The sequence below is a fragment of the Daphnia carinata genome, chromosome 3 (genome assembly GCF_022539665.2).
Source record: "Daphnia carinata strain CSIRO-1 chromosome 3, CSIRO_AGI_Dcar_HiC_V3, whole genome shotgun sequence".
In the NCBI taxonomy this organism is placed as follows: domain Eukaryota; kingdom Metazoa; phylum Arthropoda; class Branchiopoda; order Diplostraca; family Daphniidae; genus Daphnia; species Daphnia carinata.
Genome location: NC_081333.1, coordinates 6,283,341 through 6,300,556, shown reverse-complemented (window position 1 = coordinate 6,300,556; position 17,216 = coordinate 6,283,341). Strand labels below are relative to the sequence as shown.

General features: G+C 40.3%; 1 protein-coding gene and 3 long non-coding RNA genes across 5 annotated transcripts; 1 reads left to right on the top strand and 3 right to left on the bottom strand.

The window, feature by feature from the left end:
- Positions 1 to 5,762: 5,762 nt before the first annotated feature.
- LOC130685386 (uncharacterized) lies at positions 5,763 to 6,232 on the bottom strand. Its single transcript, XR_008999591.1, has 3 exons — positions 6,154 to 6,232; positions 5,922 to 6,093; positions 5,763 to 5,856 (listed from the first exon to the last, which is right to left on the bottom strand). It is a non-coding gene; the product is annotated as an uncharacterized LOC130685386 (long non-coding RNA).
- A 3,438-nt stretch (positions 6,233 to 9,670) lies between these two features.
- On the bottom strand, positions 9,671 to 10,165 carry LOC130685394 (uncharacterized). The gene is made up of 3 exons (XR_008999598.2): positions 10,051 to 10,165; positions 9,875 to 9,972; positions 9,671 to 9,809 (listed from the first exon to the last, which is right to left on the bottom strand). It is a non-coding gene; the product is annotated as an uncharacterized LOC130685394 (long non-coding RNA).
- A 309-nt stretch (positions 10,166 to 10,474) lies between these two features.
- On the top strand, positions 10,475 to 11,290 carry LOC132087822 (uncharacterized). The gene is made up of 4 exons (XR_009420648.1): positions 10,475 to 10,502; positions 10,689 to 10,754; positions 10,860 to 11,038; positions 11,261 to 11,290. It is a non-coding gene; the product is annotated as an uncharacterized LOC132087822 (long non-coding RNA).
- Positions 11,291 to 12,610: 1,320 nt separating this feature from the next.
- LOC130685353 (transcriptional regulator ATRX homolog) lies at positions 12,611 to 16,642 on the bottom strand. 2 transcript variants are annotated; one of them, XM_057508650.1, is made up of 9 exons: positions 16,421 to 16,642; positions 15,907 to 16,210; positions 15,558 to 15,823; positions 15,254 to 15,501; positions 15,117 to 15,195; positions 14,593 to 15,049; positions 14,022 to 14,528; positions 13,789 to 13,941; positions 12,611 to 12,642 (listed from the first exon to the last, which is right to left on the bottom strand). In XM_057508650.1, exons 2-6 carry the CDS (start codon positions 16,010 to 16,012, stop codon positions 14,696 to 14,698), a joined length of 1,053 nt encoding a protein of 350 aa, XP_057364633.1. In that variant the 5' UTR covers positions 16,013 to 16,210; positions 16,421 to 16,642; the 3' UTR covers positions 12,611 to 12,642; positions 13,789 to 13,941; positions 14,022 to 14,528; positions 14,593 to 14,695. The 2 variants fall into 2 exon arrangements, with proteins under 2 accessions (XP_057364633.1, XP_059350445.1); XM_059494462.1 differs by having other exon boundaries at positions 15,907 to 16,642.
- Between the last annotated feature and the right edge of the window lie 574 nt (positions 16,643 to 17,216).

Genomic DNA, 17,216 nt, shown 5'->3' with positions numbered 1-17,216 from the left:
CACTCATCCCTCATTCTTCTTTGTTACGACTCTTTGCACGGGAGTCAAGAACAAATGGTGCCGAAACCCGGGATTTGACGAACACGTGCATTTCCCGTCCTCGTTAGTAAAACCCTCGCTTGATTTGTAAATTGTCGGGTATTCTCCCTGTAAACCTTTGGCAAACGTCCACGCCAGCCTGAAGGCACCCACCTGTCCGCCACGCGTTTGCCATCTGACTAGAAGATCGGTGTATCTACGTGAATCATCGACATCCGTTAACGTATGACTCTATCAGCCTAAAATAACGTTTGTACGTCATGAGTGAAGCCGTTCCCAAAGCCGAAAATATGGAAATTGGCCACATTTGGGAACGCGGCCCGAACCCAATGGTAGACGCATCGAAACCTGAACGGCAGAAGAGTGAACGGCCATTACTTCCCGAAAACGATCTCAAGAAGAAGCGTGGGAAGAGAAAGGCGGCCCACACGAAGTTAACGACACAACTCAGAAAGGCTGTGGCGACCACAAGATGGGAGCCATCAGATTGAAGAAATTGCAAGTAGCAGCATGGCGTGACGAATTGATTCGTATTTACGATGAAGTCAAAGCAATTTACAACCAATATACAGAAAGTATATCCGACCTCACTGAGCAACAACGTCAAGCATGTGACAAGTGGGAAGCAGACTTCGAAACAGACCACGTTGAAGTTATCAAATTCGCAAGTCGCTACGCCCCTTCCTCAAATCAGTCCGTCAGTTCGATAGGGATATCAGCTTCGGACATCACATGTAGTACCACGTTATCTGGAAAGAGGCGTACCAACGTTAAACCAGCAAGCCTTCTCCAACAATCAACCCAAGGAGAGTTGGAGACTGAAGCCCAGATGCTGAAGCTGGAATTGAAGTTGGAAACGGCAAGGGCTAAGATGGAAGCAAACACAACTTCCATCACAGAAACCCTCAAAAAGGCGTTAAGGAGCATGAGCGAACAACTGAGTAAGCTCATTGATAGTTCAAGAGTCCCGTCCCAAGACATAGCGACCAACAACACGTTAGTCCGGGAAGCAACTCACACGTTGGACGGTTTAGATCAGAAGATTGACACAGTTAAGGTGGAGTTGAACGTTAAAATCGAAGGTCTACGATCAGAAATGGACGAGATGAAAGCTCAACCACAAGCGATTCAATATCAGCGACCTTCTGAGCGACCACAAGTCCTACCAACTCGCCAAGACATCTCAACCCTGTCACCCCTCCGCACGATGGAAGACGCAGTCCGACATCGTAGAAGATTAGTCGCCGCCGATGCATCTCCACGAGACCCACGGCGAGGGGAGAGGGCCACGATGATGTCCAGTTGCGACCCTACGGACCACGACGAAGATGAGCGTTCTGAACGTTCTCATACCCATAGTCATCGTCCTCACAGCAGCTGTTGCAGTCGTCTACAACCTCCAAACTTCAAGATCCTGTTGAATTAACTTCACAAAGTAGCCGAACTAGCGAGTAACGTTTTCACTTTTATTACTTAATTGTAATCAGTCAGAACACACTTGAGTACACACTTGAGCACACACTTGAGCTTACACTTGAGCTTACACTACTGACTTAACTGAGTAGGGAGCAACATTGCCGGATTAAATCAGAAGAGAGAATTAACGTCGGTTTGACACAATACAAAAAACAACATCCCCATTCAAACCGCATGTAAAGCTTGAACTCCAATTTGGTATCGCATATCTTGAAATGCTGGTCCTGTCAACGCCTTGGTGAGTAGATCAGCTAACTGGTTCTTCGTTCCAACGTAATCAATTTTTATGACTCCGGCTTGGTATTGTTGTCGAACATAGTGATACTTGACGTCAATATATTTTGTACGACGATGAAACTCAGGGTTGGACACTAGCTTGATAGCGCCTTGATTGTCTGATTTTAGAGTTGTCGGTTCAGTTTGTTCTGAGCCAATGTCGCTAAGCAGTCGCCGCATCCATGTCACCTCCTTTGTGGCCTCACACATCGCGATGTACTCAGCTTCAGTAGTTAAAAGTGAAACACACTGCTGTCGCCGGCTTGCCCAAGTAATAGGCCCTCCATTTAGCAAAAGGATGTAGCCAGATGTGGATCTACGCGACACCGTGTCACCGGCATAATCTGAAGCAGAATAGGCTAGAAGCGAATGAGGAGATTCAGTATTATGATATGAGATTCCGTAATTGGATGTTCCTTTTAAATAAGCTAGGATTCTTCGCACAGCTTTCCAGTGAGCAGGTTTAGGTTGACTAGTGTTGTGCAACTTGTCCTACTGCGTATGCGATGTCTGGACGAGTACAAACCATCAAGTACATAATCGTCCCCACTGCTTATCAGACAATCGTCCTCCTCGCGATAGAGTGCAGAATCAAAATCATCAACACTTTCTCCGTCACCGAGACCAGTTGAATTAAGATTTGTGAACGAGTCGGCAGGAACAATCTTAGGGTTGCAGTCCGACATACCAAATCGCTTCAGAACGCGACCAACGTATTGTTCTTGAGACAAAGTTATAGTCCGATTTAACCGGTCTCGAGTGATCCTGATGCCAATAAAATAGTTGTTATATCCAGTTGGTCACGTAGGTAACTGACGACCTCCGTAAGCTTATTCCTGGAAGAACCGCACAGAAGCCCATCATCAACCCACAAGGCCAAAATTAGACATCCATTTTCATCTTGACGAAAATACACACATGAATCAGCATTGCTGCGAACGAATCCAAACTTTAGAAGAAAACTGTCAAACTTCATGTTCCACGTTCTCGAAGCCTGTTTGAGTCCATAAAGACTTTTCATGAGTCTACACACAGCAGTACTTTGATCTGCTACAATAAATCCTTGGGGCTGGTCCATGTAAATTTCCTCAGAAAGGTCACCATGCAGGAACGCTGTTTTTACGTCAAGTTGAATGATTTCAAGATCGAGTGTTGCTGCAGTTGCTAGTATTGTTCGCACTGACTCATATCGGACGACAGGAGCATACGTCTCATCATAGTCGATCCCTTCCCTCTGAGAGAATCCTTTTGCAACTAAGCGAGCTTTAAAACGAGTTGCCTTTCCGTCAGCATCGTGCTTGATTTTGAAGAGCCATTTGTTCTTCACTGTGCGGCGTCTTTCGGGAAGCTTTTCAAGTCGCCAAATCCCATGCTGGTTTAGTGAATCAATTTCTTCCTGCATGGCTTGCTTCCACTCTTTTGATTGGTGACATGAAATGGCTTCAACGTACGATTGGGGTTCTTCCATTTCATGGATGAGAAGAGCAGGCACTGTCAAGCTCAGAAAATTAGGATCTTCAATCAGCCTTTGTGGTTTCTTTCTGATTCTAGGTGATGGTTTGGGTGGTGTAAATCCATGGAACGGATCGGCAATATGCTCTTCGATTACAGGTTGTCGTTCGGTATTTTGAGCTTCATCACGATCGAAAGTTTCATTGTTAGCATGAGAAATGGACTCGGCGGCACGTCCGATGGAAACTGATGCTCCCCCACCCTTTCCATTTTTGCTTTCAATGTTACACTTAAAGTAGTTATTGGATGAAGGGATTATTAAAATAGAGTTTGGTTTTTCGGCAGATTCATCGAAGATGACGTCTCTGGAAATTTTTATTTTTCTTGACACTGGATCCCATAGACGAAAAGCTTTTTGTGTCTCAGAGTAGCCGACTAACAGACATTTTAGCCCTTTTCGATCAAATTTGAATCTTTCATCCTTGGGAATATGCATGTAGGCAACTGAACCAAAAAATGCAAATATGAGACAAATTTGGTTTTCGTCCATGCCACCCTTGATATGGAGTCATGTCTGCCATAGATTTACATAGTACACGATTTTGAAGGTAAACAGCACACGCTGTGGCTTCGGCCCACATTTCTACGATTGCCGGAGAATTAGGACCTGGAGAAATAGGACCCGGAGATTCAGGACCCGAAAATAGGACCTGTAGAAATAGGACCCGGAGAATTAGGACCCAATCTTCTAACATATTTTGAAGGGTCCTATTTCTCCATCATAAGGGTCCTATTTCTCCTTAGAATTGGTCCTAATTCTCCTTAGGAAATAGCCCTAATGCCCGCTGTTATAAAGTCAGAACCGGACGGCATATGTAGTTTTCCGCACTCTAAACCACGTTATCAATTGCTCGTGTAATCAGTCCATCATAACTTTTTTGTTTGAATTCATATTTGTATTTTTTTGCACGATTACACGCATTATCTATTGCTTTACACAGCTCATGTATAAAAGTTATATTTATTTTTACACAGTGTTTGATTTTTTGCCCTTGACCTTTCGTTAATGGCTTTTCCAGTCCTAGTATCACCCTCCCCCCTGGCTGATATCCTTATTCCATGCGAATTCCCGGAGACGAGGGGCATGCCTTCCCCTAAGTACTCCTTAATACACTGATAAATAAGAAAAAAATTACATATATATATTTTAAGACAAGCACATTTTTTAATAAAAAAAATATTTGCCGCAAAACCATAAATAGAGACCTACGTGGCAAGAACGAAAATAATGAGTTCCGCTCGGATCATGGAAGGCATGCCAGTGTATTGTTATACAAAACTATCATGGCACGGCCTGTAAATAATGGAACACGAGGCAGCTCATCCATGTCAATATCGGCAATTCATACGATAAGTTTGTTTTTTTTGCTAGTTTATTCAGTTTATGCTTTCCTTTCATTTTTCGTTTTCTTAATGTTGATTTATCCCTTTTCTGTTGTTGTTCCTTTCTCTTTTCTTGTTTTTCGATGCGTTCAACCAACTTCTTTCTCGTTTGTGATGTTGATTTTATTCTCTTTCCTAATTGGTTTATGAAGCTCGCAATCAATTCCACATTTTTTTTTAACCTATTGCGCTTAGTATTCTTTTATCTGTTGTAATACAGAAAAGTAAAATTAGTTGAAGGTCTATTTTTTTTTGTCGAAATCAAAGTTTACCTTGGCATCTGTTATTTTTCCTTTGTTTGTTTAGTTTCTTCTTCTCCAACTTATCTAACTTCCGTTTAAGTTGAGTTTTCATTTTATCAGAGTCCTGCGTTTCCCCTGAAATTGGATGACATATGCTGGCTTGCCTTCCTTAAACAAAAAGATTATAGCACATACATACCCTACTAGCCTTTGTCCGTCCCAGGGACATCCCATCTACGTCCTGGCTGGCCGATCGGGACGTCCCATTATGACGGCAGATGTACGTCACCAGGATGTCCTAATGTCCGGTTTTAGGGACGTCCACTGGAGGACGTCCTACGGACGTAATTAATTGGAAGTCCTGGTAACGTCCTTATTTGGGAGTACTACGGACGTCCTTAGTTGGACGTCTGCAGGATGGCAAATCCGTACGTTCAGTGAACGTACGTATTGGAACATCCGCGGAATGTCCGGATCGCGGCAGCCAAAGGACGCAAGAAAATTTGTTTAAATTAAAATAAAACCATAAATTTTTGGTAATTGATTTACATATCATTTATTTTTACAAAATACAAATAATTAAACAAGAAATTCAAAAAAACTTTTCGATTTGACTTCGGTAGCACCAGACGAACTAAATCCAGGTAAGCATATTATTTACATTTGTTGTACCGATCAAAAAGCTCTTCAACTTCCGCCAAACAGCGACGATCTTCTTCCTCATTTTCACGCACAAATTCTTCCAACGGATGTAAAATTACAAGAAATATGAGATCAGGTAATAGTTTGAGCCTAATTGAAATTTTAAAACTAACCTTGTGGCGAGGGAAGGATCCAATTGGCCAGTCCTTTGTAGGAATGTCCAGTTTATGGACTGGCTTGGTATGAGTCGTGATTAACGTACCAAACGTTCTGTCGTGGAAAGCGCCTTTTGTAACAGAGTAAAGGCTTTAATTTAATATTGATTCAACATTGTAACGTGTTTCTAAATACCTTTGAAAGACATAAGAGTCAGGTCAGAAACACCAGGCAATTGGTTCATTACGCAACTCGTCTTCTCCTCTGGGGTATATGACTTATCTCCCCTCTGTTTCCGGCGATACCAAACGAAAATTGCCTTGTACGCATTTTCGTTTGAGCACGATCCACACGCCATCGTCGTTACCTTTAAATATATTTTTTATTATTTGCAATTGGTCGGAACAATTAAGGAGCTACAACTTACCTCTGTATGGCCTTTGGGAGCAATACGTAACAGAGAATTCTGGACTCGCTGAGGATAATTTTCACCAGGAAATACACCGACGGCAGGTCGGTTTATGAATCTTTGAGAAATATAAATTAAAATTTTGATGTTGCCCAGACAGGTAAATAATCAATTCAATTACGTTCTGATGTTTTCTTTATCTTGACATCTAATAATTCAGGGTGGTTGTAACCCAATGGAACTGAAGAGGTTTGAGTGTAAATAAACATCAAGCAGAATATTGCCATCGACATCGTATAAATAGTTTTGTATGCTCTTCGGATAATCGGCGAACAACTGCACTGCGTCCGAGATCTGCAAAGATAAATTTGGTAATTTAAAGTCTTACGACGTTAACACAAAGTATGGCAAATAGTATAAAGAAAAATGGCAACTGACTTGAATTTTTTTCACTTTCTTTTCACACTGCTATGCGGCCGTTGCTCAGGCTGCTGTTGTTGCTGATGGAGAAAGTCGAATAACTGTTGTTTTACTTTGCGGGCCTTTCAACTGCTTCCAAAACTAAGAAAGAAAAAAAACTCAGGTTTGATGAATCCCACATAGCACAATTCGGTCCCACGGACATCCGTGGTATATCCTATTTGGATAACGATGACATCTTACGAACATCCGTGGAACTGCCCGACCTCCTGGTTGGATGTCCATCGGATGCCGACGGAATATTAGAAGACCTCCCGGGAATATGCCGATTGATATTCGAGGGAAGTCCTGTTGGACGGGAAAAGAACATGCTCTGAACATGTGAGAATTATGGAAATACCTTTGTTTAAGCATTCCTGGCTAAAGTAAAGTATGAAAAATAAATAATGTAACACAACGATGGAATTATGGTGAGAAATTTCTTTGTATTGATATATACCGACATATAAGATACAACATGTAACTTTCAAGTTTGGAAGACAAATAAAAAACTGATCATTTTAATAATCTATAGTGAGGGGCCTCAATAGGAAGACTACGCAGCTGGAGAGGAACAGATCAGGCCGCTGGACAGCATCGAGAGAAGCACATAGGCACTGAAAGTAATCCGGAACGGCACAGCACACACAAAATCGGAAGACGGTAGTAGCCCACAGAGTAACAGAAGCACTAGTTGCTAACGAGAAAAGTTCCAAACGCGAAATTCACTTAATGTTACACGAAAACTCCAGACGCAGCACATAAACAGCACATACGATAAGCTACACCACGAACAACTAAACGAGGACTAGCTGAAATGCTGAATCAGCATGCGAAAATTGGAAATTCGAAACTACCATTATTTATCATTTCAGTAGTCTTTCCCTAAACACCGGGGAATGGTTTCATCTCAAAAATCTTTTTATATAATAACTTGATTATTGAAGGAGTTTTTTACAAGGATATAGTTTAAACATTACAGTAAGTTTTTAAAGTCCGTTTTAGATGATAATTGTGAATTATTTATTAACATTGGGTTACCTCTCAATGCTAAATTTGAATTCAGTTGGCGATTGTTAAAGTAACGTCTGCTCGAGTGAGACATCAGAAGAATATCAGGCAAGTTTACATTTACTGTAGTTTATTTTGGTTAACGTTACATTTTTCTTATATTTAGATATCAGAGTTCGACAATTTATACTTAGAGATGAATGGAATTATTTACCACTGCTATCTTCCAAATGATTTTGTATATTTTTCTATTGAGGTTGTGGCTCCCCGAGCCAAAATGAGCCCACAGTGAGGGAGAAATTTCAACTCTACACATTTGGTGAGTCCAACAGACAGTTTCATTAACATGTACGTTTCAGCAAACACTTTACGTGCTCTTCTTTAAGGTATTGATGGGGTTCTTGGCCGTAAATGGTTACCTAATCTTCCCCATTTTAACACAAACAACTTTTGACGTTTTAGCAAATGTTTTTAAAGACAATTTGTTACCTGTTCCTTTATCATTCTGAAGGAGACACTTTTCTGTGTGGATTGGGAGATAAAAAGAGTCAGGAATTTTGGCACTTCGAGCAATTGCCGAATGTATTTACTTTTATCATTATTAAGATTGGTTTATTGGTAACGGCATTATCTACCTTTGTAGGATGAACGAGGAGATAAGGTATTTTAATCTAGGTTTGACACAAATCAGATGAATAATGTTAGGAATTGTAATTATTTAATTAAAAAATAATTGAAAATTAAAATTATTATTGTAACGTATGTTGAAAATTGAGTAAGATATGATGAGATAAATATATTGCAATGTACAATGTATTATGTAATGTGTTTAACATTTTGTTATTTCATTCGCCATGGTCTAATTTTTAATCAAATAATTTTTTTCAACGACCGTTCAATTATATAACATTATTTTTACGTATGGTGATCTTTAACAAAGCTTTTTCAAGTTGAATCAAAACCTAAGAGGTCTTTTCGAAATCAATTTAAAACATGGTTTAAATTCTCTTTTTTTAACAACGTTTATTTAGAAAAAAGAAAAAAATTTGAAACTCTTCTTTGCTGTTGCAGGGACGTCCTCAGGATCTTGTTTTGGCACCTCCACCGGGCTTCAAATTCTAATAGCCGACGGACATCCATGGAACAACCTGATATGGCGCAGGATATCTAACGGATGTTCGGATCACAGTCGGACATCCGACGGCAGAGATGTGCTATGTGGGATGAAAATTACGAACAAGAAAAACGAACAATAACATATAATATAGCATGCAACAAGAATGAACAACATGGAACGAATCCGGGTTTTTACCATCTTTATTCCTGCTGGATGTTAGGGTTTGCCACCTAAGACGATAATAAATTAAGGTAGTTAATAGTTGAAAATGCGTCTAACTGAAATGATAATTAAACAATGGCTCTCAGATACTATCTAGTAGGAAGATTATAAAAGTTTTTCAACATTCCAAAAAGTTATAATTATCGAGTACTTTAAATTTTAGATAAATACGAAAGAAATTCACCTGTGGCAATAAGGCACTTGTCGTAGGTGATGGTAAGGCCGTCATCTAACTCAGCTTTGCGACCAGCAATGTCCAGTTTAACTACATGATGTCGTCGCACAACTGAAACACCACCATTTTCTTTGGCAACTAATTCCACTGGACTGCAGTAGAATTCATCCTGATCGAAGAACAAACTGGATCCAAAAATAGGTCACATTCATTAAAATAACGCAACACAAAATTATAACTTTAGACAATCACCTTCACTTTTTTCCATTCCACTGCTTAAACTTCAGTTTGTTTGACACTTCGGGATCGTCCATGAACCACAATTCTTACGCGATAGTGGTGGCCTCATGTAAGGCAAGTGGTTTTCTTCACCAATGACTAAGACCTAGAACAAATGATTCAATTAAAATTGGCGAGATATTTTATGGCATGCTTATAAAAGTCCGATTCGATGAGTTGTAGCCTTGAACGTGAACGTAAGAACGAAAAGCCTTTAAACCATAAAAATAAAATTAATTTAGATTCAATTACACATATTTTACCATTCATAGCTGGGTGTGTAGTTGGTTTTCTCCTCAACAACAGAATTGGTTGTCTTGCTTATGTAAATTGAAATCTGTTAAAGCTCAGTACTTGCATCTTGAGATTAATGTCTTGACGTTACTAACAGCTGTAATGCTGTTATTTCATCTGAACGATAAGAAAAATGATTACATAAATTTCACAAACAAAAAATCTGTGAACATCTAGATTACCAGAAGGATGATAGTTATAAGGCAGCTAACAAGTTGGTTCCCAAATGGTTCATGGTAAATCATGCTCTAGTTTCATGATTCTCCTTGATAGTAACCACCTAAGAAACATTTCGGATTAGTAATCTGTGTCAAATTTCCAACTGCAATTAATAAAATTATGTCTATACTTTAAATACCTTTCCTTCCAAGTAAATTTTTTTCTTCTGTGGTGCTAATGCCAACATGAATTTGAAATGTACCAAAACTGCCAAACCTAGGAAATAAAATTTTTTTTATTTTACTGAAACTAGCCACTTACCTGTCAAACAAACACCGCTTACAATAAGCAACTTAAACGATTCATAGAATTGTAGGATGTTGACACTTCGAGCTTGCAACAGTCGTCTGCTTGTAGTAACCGTTGCCATATATATCGTAAAAAACAATATTTTGCGCAAGGGCAGAGTCATAGAAACCTGGTTGCTCCACGGTGTGTGTAAATGCCACAAGGATTTGCGCGGACTTGTGGTCCTACTCCTCCAGGTGCTATTTCTCCAGGTCCTATTTGTAGGTCCTAAATCTCCGGGTCCTATTTCTCCAGGTCCTATTTCTCCGGCTACCACTTCAACATACGCTCCAATTATCTGCGGTAGGCCTATACTTTTGAGCTGTAACATAACATTGAACATGACGGTTTTAACAAACACCAGCCTTGTCTCCAGTAAATTAGACGGAGAAAGCATGGAGTGCTTTTTTTAAGTACCCATTTCTGTGTTTCCGTATATGAGAAAGTTACCGGTTTCATTTTCAACATTTGTTTATTAAAATTTTGAAGGCAGCTCAACAGAAACAGACTACCTAACGACTTATCCGTGGGACGTGACAACAGGAAGCCCATCGGGTAAGACCTTGTATATGTTTGCTTACGGATCGATTACGGATTCACTTGGATCCTTTGACATTTACTTGAATTTGATTTCTATACGTTTTCTTTTGTGCTTTGCAGAACCTTCTAGCTGTGGCGGTTTAATTAGCGGGTACAGCGGCATCATCGAGTCACCAAACTACCCAAACGAATACGGAAACTGGCTTGATTGCCGCTATTTAGTCCAAGTACCATGCGGCTATCGAGTGCGATTGTACTTCAATTCTTTTAACACAGAATCGGGTTACGATTTCGTTGAAGTAAGATAACGCAAATATTACTACTGTCTATATAGAGAGGTTGGTAACTCGACTCGACGGCGAAGTGCATTAGGGTATAGAATTTTTCCATGTTGCTTACGTGAATTGCACGAGGTTAAAAAAATTTTCCTCGATTTCGCAATATTTTTGAATAGTTGCCAACCAACTCAGTTTGTATCTCCATATCCAAAATCTTTATCTTTTAAATATATCAACTATTAGGTTCATGACGGACCATCCACAACTTCTACCGTATATTCGAGCGCAAATGAAATTCGGTTACGATTCACGACGGACAGCTCCGGAACCAGATCAGGTTGGCAAGCAACATTCGAATACTACTACTAACAAACCTGACAATATGGTAATCGAAGCAAGAATGAAAAATACACAAGGATGGTTAAAGGGATAATTGCTTAAACCTAGAGAAAAAAAATGTGTTAAATGCGGTATCAATGACTCTGTTGCCTCAGGATGTGGTGATTATTCGGCGAACGGTACATGATCAAAGCTATCGTAAGTCAAATCGTCCTATATCTCTTCGAACATTGGAACGACGGGGCTCCTCAGAATTGAAATTCTGGTGACATCAACACCTAGTTGTAAGAAAAATCGTCTAACTTCATTCTACAAGAATTTGTTGTTGCTCGAATAGTTGGTGTTTTCTCTGCCATATTTAATAGCACACTAGTTTTTTTCTGTAGAAAATTTCTGTACGGTGTTCGGTAAACAGTTTGTTCCGTCACTCAATTAGGCTAGTATTTCCACTGAACCTATGATCTTTTCAACTCGGGTAACAATTAAAACGAAGTTCTTAATGGAATTCTTTTGCCACTTTTAAACAAGATCCTGTGTTAGTCTCCATTCATTGTTAGAAAGCTGTCCTGTTTCCTCCTCAAAATGAGGCTGGTTCTGCCATTTATTTCCAAGTTTCATAATAAACTTGGATTTGTTTCAGTAGGCCTACATGATTCGACTTACTTACCTCAAGAACGTATGTGGTATAAAGGGGCAAAAACAGTTATTTTCTAATACTTTGCCGTAGATCAAACAACGTAAACGAAATACACACTTTTACTTCTTATTATTCATTGGTTAGTAGACCGATTTTCGATTTTTTCCATTAACGTATTTATAATACCCTAGCCATTTTCAGACAGGCAAGCAAATGTTTCGTCATCTGACGGAGTAACGTACGGTGCATTTCGAACTTCAGTTGGCCTTAAAATAAATCGGGCAACTTTATACCAGCATCTTCTCTGTCTAGTGCAGAAAAAGGAATCCCGCCAGGAGACGAAATTTGGTATTCGGTGGTTCGATGTATAGATTGCCAAGTGTCTGAAAATTATCGCAGGTTATTCTTTTAGATGATGAACGAGATTGCGTTCTGTCTGAAAATGGCAAAAAAATGCAGTGTTTGCTGGCTGAATGAGGGACGTGTTCTGATGCAAGACGGTGATGTAAACGGCCGAGAATGGGACAATGGGACATAGAAAGGACCGACTCCCTCCTTGCAGTCGCTGAACGTGTCATTAAGCAGTCTTCTTTTTCGGTTTCTTTGAAGGTCTCCTTCCCTTGAAATGATTTTTCCATTCCTCCTTTGTCTGAAAACGTGGCAATAACGTGAACCATTTTGTGAGATTATGTTTATAAGTATATCTGATTTATATTAGTTTAGTAGTAAGTTTAGGCCCGTGCAGGGCCGTGGGATAGGTGGCGCTAGCGTATTTTAACGCTATTTTTCAGTAAATCGACCCACGCATATTTTTCGCCCGTCTAGGCTTAATTCTTTTTAATAAGGAGTTCCCCTTTCTTGCCCGCCGACCCACTCACTGCTTACGCCCGTCCATGACCTCACTTTCTCTGCCCGCCAAGAACCCAGCTGAAGTTGCCCGTCGAGCCCTTCTCTGCCCGTCAACCCACTCCCTGCCCGTCAACCCGCTTTGTGCCCGTAAAACCACTCTCAGCCCGTCAATCCATTCTTTCCCCGCCAAAACGCTTACTGTAGAGGCACATCTACCTTTTTTGCGTTTGTCTGTCCTTTTGTTCAGTCTCTGTCCGTCAAAACGCGATAATTGCCCGTCCAACCATTTTTTGCTTCTACCCGTCTTCTCTCGTAAAGTCTCTACCCGTCAACCCACGTTGCCCGCCAAGAAACTCGCTGTTGTTGCCCGTTGACCCCCCTCTCTGCCCATCGGCCCACTCTCTGCCCGTCGACCCATTGTCTCCCCGCCAAAACGTATGATGTATCACCCATCGACTTTTCGTAGCATTTGTCCGTCCTTCCCTCCCAGTCCCAGCCCGTCAAAATGCCCGCTGTAGTTGCCCGGCCATCCACCTATTCTTTGCCTCTGCCCGTCACCTACTCTTCCTCCGTACCGTCTCTGCCCGTCGGTCCACTTACAAACTGCAAAATTGTCCATAATAGTTGGCCGTCGATCCACTCTTTGAATCTGCCCGTCATCCATCCCACAATATTTGCCCGTCATGCCACTCTTTATTTCCTATTTAACGCACCCGCTATCCCTGCCCGTCGGCTTACCTACTGTAGCGCCCACCCGTTTACGCAAAGCCCGTAGACTAAAAAATTGCCCAAAATCCGCATTTCCACCAACATTTTAGTCTTCCAAATCCCCATCCCGTAAATTCACTTCAGCCGCGGCGGTTTTGACGCCAATCACAAAAAACGCAATGTGAAAGACACAGGTTCCTCCCCTTTTCCTTGTTTTTTTTTTATATAGTATAGATACCATGTCAGCGTATTTGTTCTCTGCAAGCGTGTAGGAATGTTTGCCTTCCTTGTACTCTTCATTGTGTTTGTCGATGTTAGCGATGTTCTTCTCCCAAATTTCCCGTCTTTTCAGTTCTTCAGCATCACTAGCATACGTTTTTCGAAATCTTACCTGAAATGAATAAGCATTCGGTTAAGAGTTCGACATCAAAGAAGTATATCTTAGGAGAGGCAGGTGGAAGGGATGTTTACCTTAAAACGTTCCCAACATTCGTCTACATCAGGATTTGGCTTGAATTCGGAGGAAGCGATTGTAGTACCCACTACCACTATTAAAAGAAAAACGTAACTAGACCTCATTTTGATGAGCACCAAACCAAGCGACAGTAAAATTGTACTAATTCCAACTGCCACAATTCCAACGCAATACCATTAAACACAAAGTGTCGTACAGGTTAAAACCTGCAATGACAAAAACGAATTTTGGGTCGATAGGATTCTGGGGCGCTTACTCAGGTGTGTTAACAGGTGTTCAAATAAACGAGCTCATTTAACACCCTCCCACCAGTCGTTTTCACATTTGTATGAACTATATGATAGGATGTACGCTACGTGTTTGTTTAGTACTTTCATGGCCTAGTGCTTCTCTTCGTGCTGATGGTCTCGTGCTTTTCTTGAATACAACAGTTCCATTAAATTGTACTTAATTTTCGTAGACACTAATTACGCAAACATGTTACATTACCCGCTGGATTAGAACTGGATGGGAAAAAAATCTATTTAGAAATTAACAAAAAATAAAAAAGAAATTCAACAGAATTACATGATTGATGCTTGCGATGCGACGTAGATACAATAAGGAAATGCGTAATATGGCAGTGATCACTTCCCCACACCCTTCTCAGGTTCTAAAAAAACCAACTTCTTCAAAGAGTTGTTTGCGAGCTTGCAAGCGTCAATGAAGTTTCTTTTTCTTTTTCTGTTTGAAATATTTTCCATATGACTTGCTGCTCACTATCTTCGAGATGTTCTTCAGGGCGATTTTGAAGTAAAGAATCGTGTGCTTGGTACCCACCAACCCACTTTTTCTTTCGAACTGCGACTCCAGCTAGTAGGTTGTCGTCAAGAAGAGAAGAGTCCTCACGCTCTCGAATTATAGCCGGTAACGATAACTGGCCATCGGCATTAAATGTATAGAGGTCAGACAAATCGTTTGAGCCGAAGTAACGATCGATTTTTTCTTCATCAACAATACGCCTTGACAGTGAAAGTTTGGCTACCTGTGCAAGGGGAAAGTAACGTCAGCAAGCAAACGTGTCAAACGAACTTTTATTTTATTTGGCTAACCTGACGATAATAGATTTTTTCTTCCATAGTTCCCTGAGCTACGAAGCGATAAATGTAACACGGCTTCTTTTGTCCCAAACTGCATAAAAAATTTAATAAAGATTTACGGATGCTATCAAATAAGACAAATTTTGTACCGGTAAACTCGGAAGACACTTTGCAGATCGTGCGAAGGGTTCCATGACGCATCAAAAATAATGGCGCGATTGGCTCCTACCAAATTTATGCCTATACCGCCAGCCCTAGTTGAGATTATAAACAAACGCGAACGGGGATTCTGAGCGTCATTGAACGCTCGGCACGAGTTAAGACGCTGTTCGTAAGACGCCGAGCCATCCAGTCGAAAAAAATCGGTATTAATATTCCATGTGCCACCAATAATCTTCTACAAAGAGAAATTATAACCGCAAACATCGGTGCTTGGTAAAATGTAACACTTGCCTGATCGGTGTCGTTAGTGCTTCTTAACTGATTTTTTGAATTTTCAATTGCAAGAAACTCTTCAATCAGATCTAGGTTTGTGAGCGACTGGCTGAAGACCAATAATTTATAGCCTATCGGCTCGCACACCCGAAGAAAATCCATCAGCAAAACAAATTTTCCACTATGTTCTATGTTGTTAATTTCGTTTTCTGAGATTAAGTCTGACCACCTGCTAGACGGCGTTAAAGCTTGGTCAACCGAGTCTTGCATACACGCATCCTCGCCTATTTTCGGTGTTTTTGTTTTCAAAGCATGCGTCAAAGGAGAAAGTTTTTAATAGGGAAATAGTGAAAATCAAGATATTTACCGAGCATTGGTTCCTCGGTCCTCATGAGGTAATCGTCGTCATCGTCGTCCTTGACATTTTTTTTTTGCTTTTCCTTCACCGCCTGTGGGAATTTTTGATACGGCATGTCGAGTTGAGCTCCTTGAATCCGGACGGTTACGCGCTAAAAGCAAAGCCTTTGGATGAGTCCAAACTCGGCCAAGCTGCTGAAAGTCGCTGAACAATCCAGCACTTTCACCTTGATTTCCGTAGGGCTGGATGCACCCTCCTTTAGTGTGATTTTCCAGACAATAAAGGTAAAGGCGAATTTGGAGCTCTGACAACCCTACGGATACAACATATTTATATTTGGGTGGTAAAAAGGGTGCGAGGACGTTGCTGTCAAAACGCTGAACAATATCTAGCAATAATGAAATTTTATGAGGCCAATTAATTCTTTATTCGTCATTTAAAACTTTAGTCATCATTTCAATTCAGCTGTTTGAAATTAGCCGACTTGAAGCACTGGACGTGCAAAATGAATTTAAACATGTACTATGATGCGAGCCTGCTTGCTCTTGGGAACAAACGCTTCTATTGTCGGTCAAGTCAGGTATCAAATTCCTTTGATCTACAGATAGACATGCCAGCTTCAACTCTTCAGTCGATGGCATCCTTTTCAGATTTTCAACTATTCAAATTATAACTTTTCTTCTTTTCAAATATTTCTAAAAATATTCGTAAAACAAGAGCAAAAAAAATGGAGTCCTACACTCCACTGAACGACAAGGAAGACTGAGAACAAAGGGTGACGCTTTGCTTAAGCGTTGCCAATTTGCGAAAGTCGCGTAGTTGCCAATTTTAAAAAATTTGTCTCCCCCTTTTTTATTTTGAAATATTATTTGTATGAATATTACTACCGTCAAGTAGAACAAAACAAGCATTTTTAACTGTTTTTTATTTGCCAAATTTGCATCTAAATCTCTTAAACAATAAATATTGCAGGATGAATTATAAAGTTTTAAATTTATATTCTTCCTTTGCCGGGATTAGTATGCCGTAACAAACCTATTCAAAATTAACATAGTTAAATTAGATTTTAGATGAAAAACTTATTCATGTTACTTTACTTACCTTTACTCGTCTTCGAAATTTGCAGCGGAGTATCCTTTTTGGTCCTTGGCTGGACAGATTTTAATAAGATGATTTTTTGCATAGTAGACGCTACAGAATGCGTAAAATGTACGTTCGGTATAAGACGATGTTTCGTTGGTGCCGTTCAGAATGCCATAACCTGGACCTTCGAAAATAATTTGGATTGACACTTCAGCCACATAATTTCCGGCGAAGAA

What these genes read in the sequence shown, in the direction of transcription:
- LOC130685353 (XM_059494462.1), bottom strand. Translation starts at nt 16,012, where the DNA reads ATGCCGTATCAAAAATTCCCACAGGCGGTGAAGGAAAAGCAAAAAAAA. An exon ending in AGTGTCTTCCGAGTTTACCG is followed by an intron (nt 15,196 to 15,253) that starts GTACAAAATTTG and finishes TTTTTTATGCAG; the next exon opens with TTTGGGACAAAAGAAGCCGT. An exon ending in AAAAAATCTATTATCGTCAG is followed by an intron (nt 15,050 to 15,116) that starts GTTAGCCAAATA and finishes CCCCTTGCACAG; the next exon opens with GTAGCCAAACTTTCACTGTC.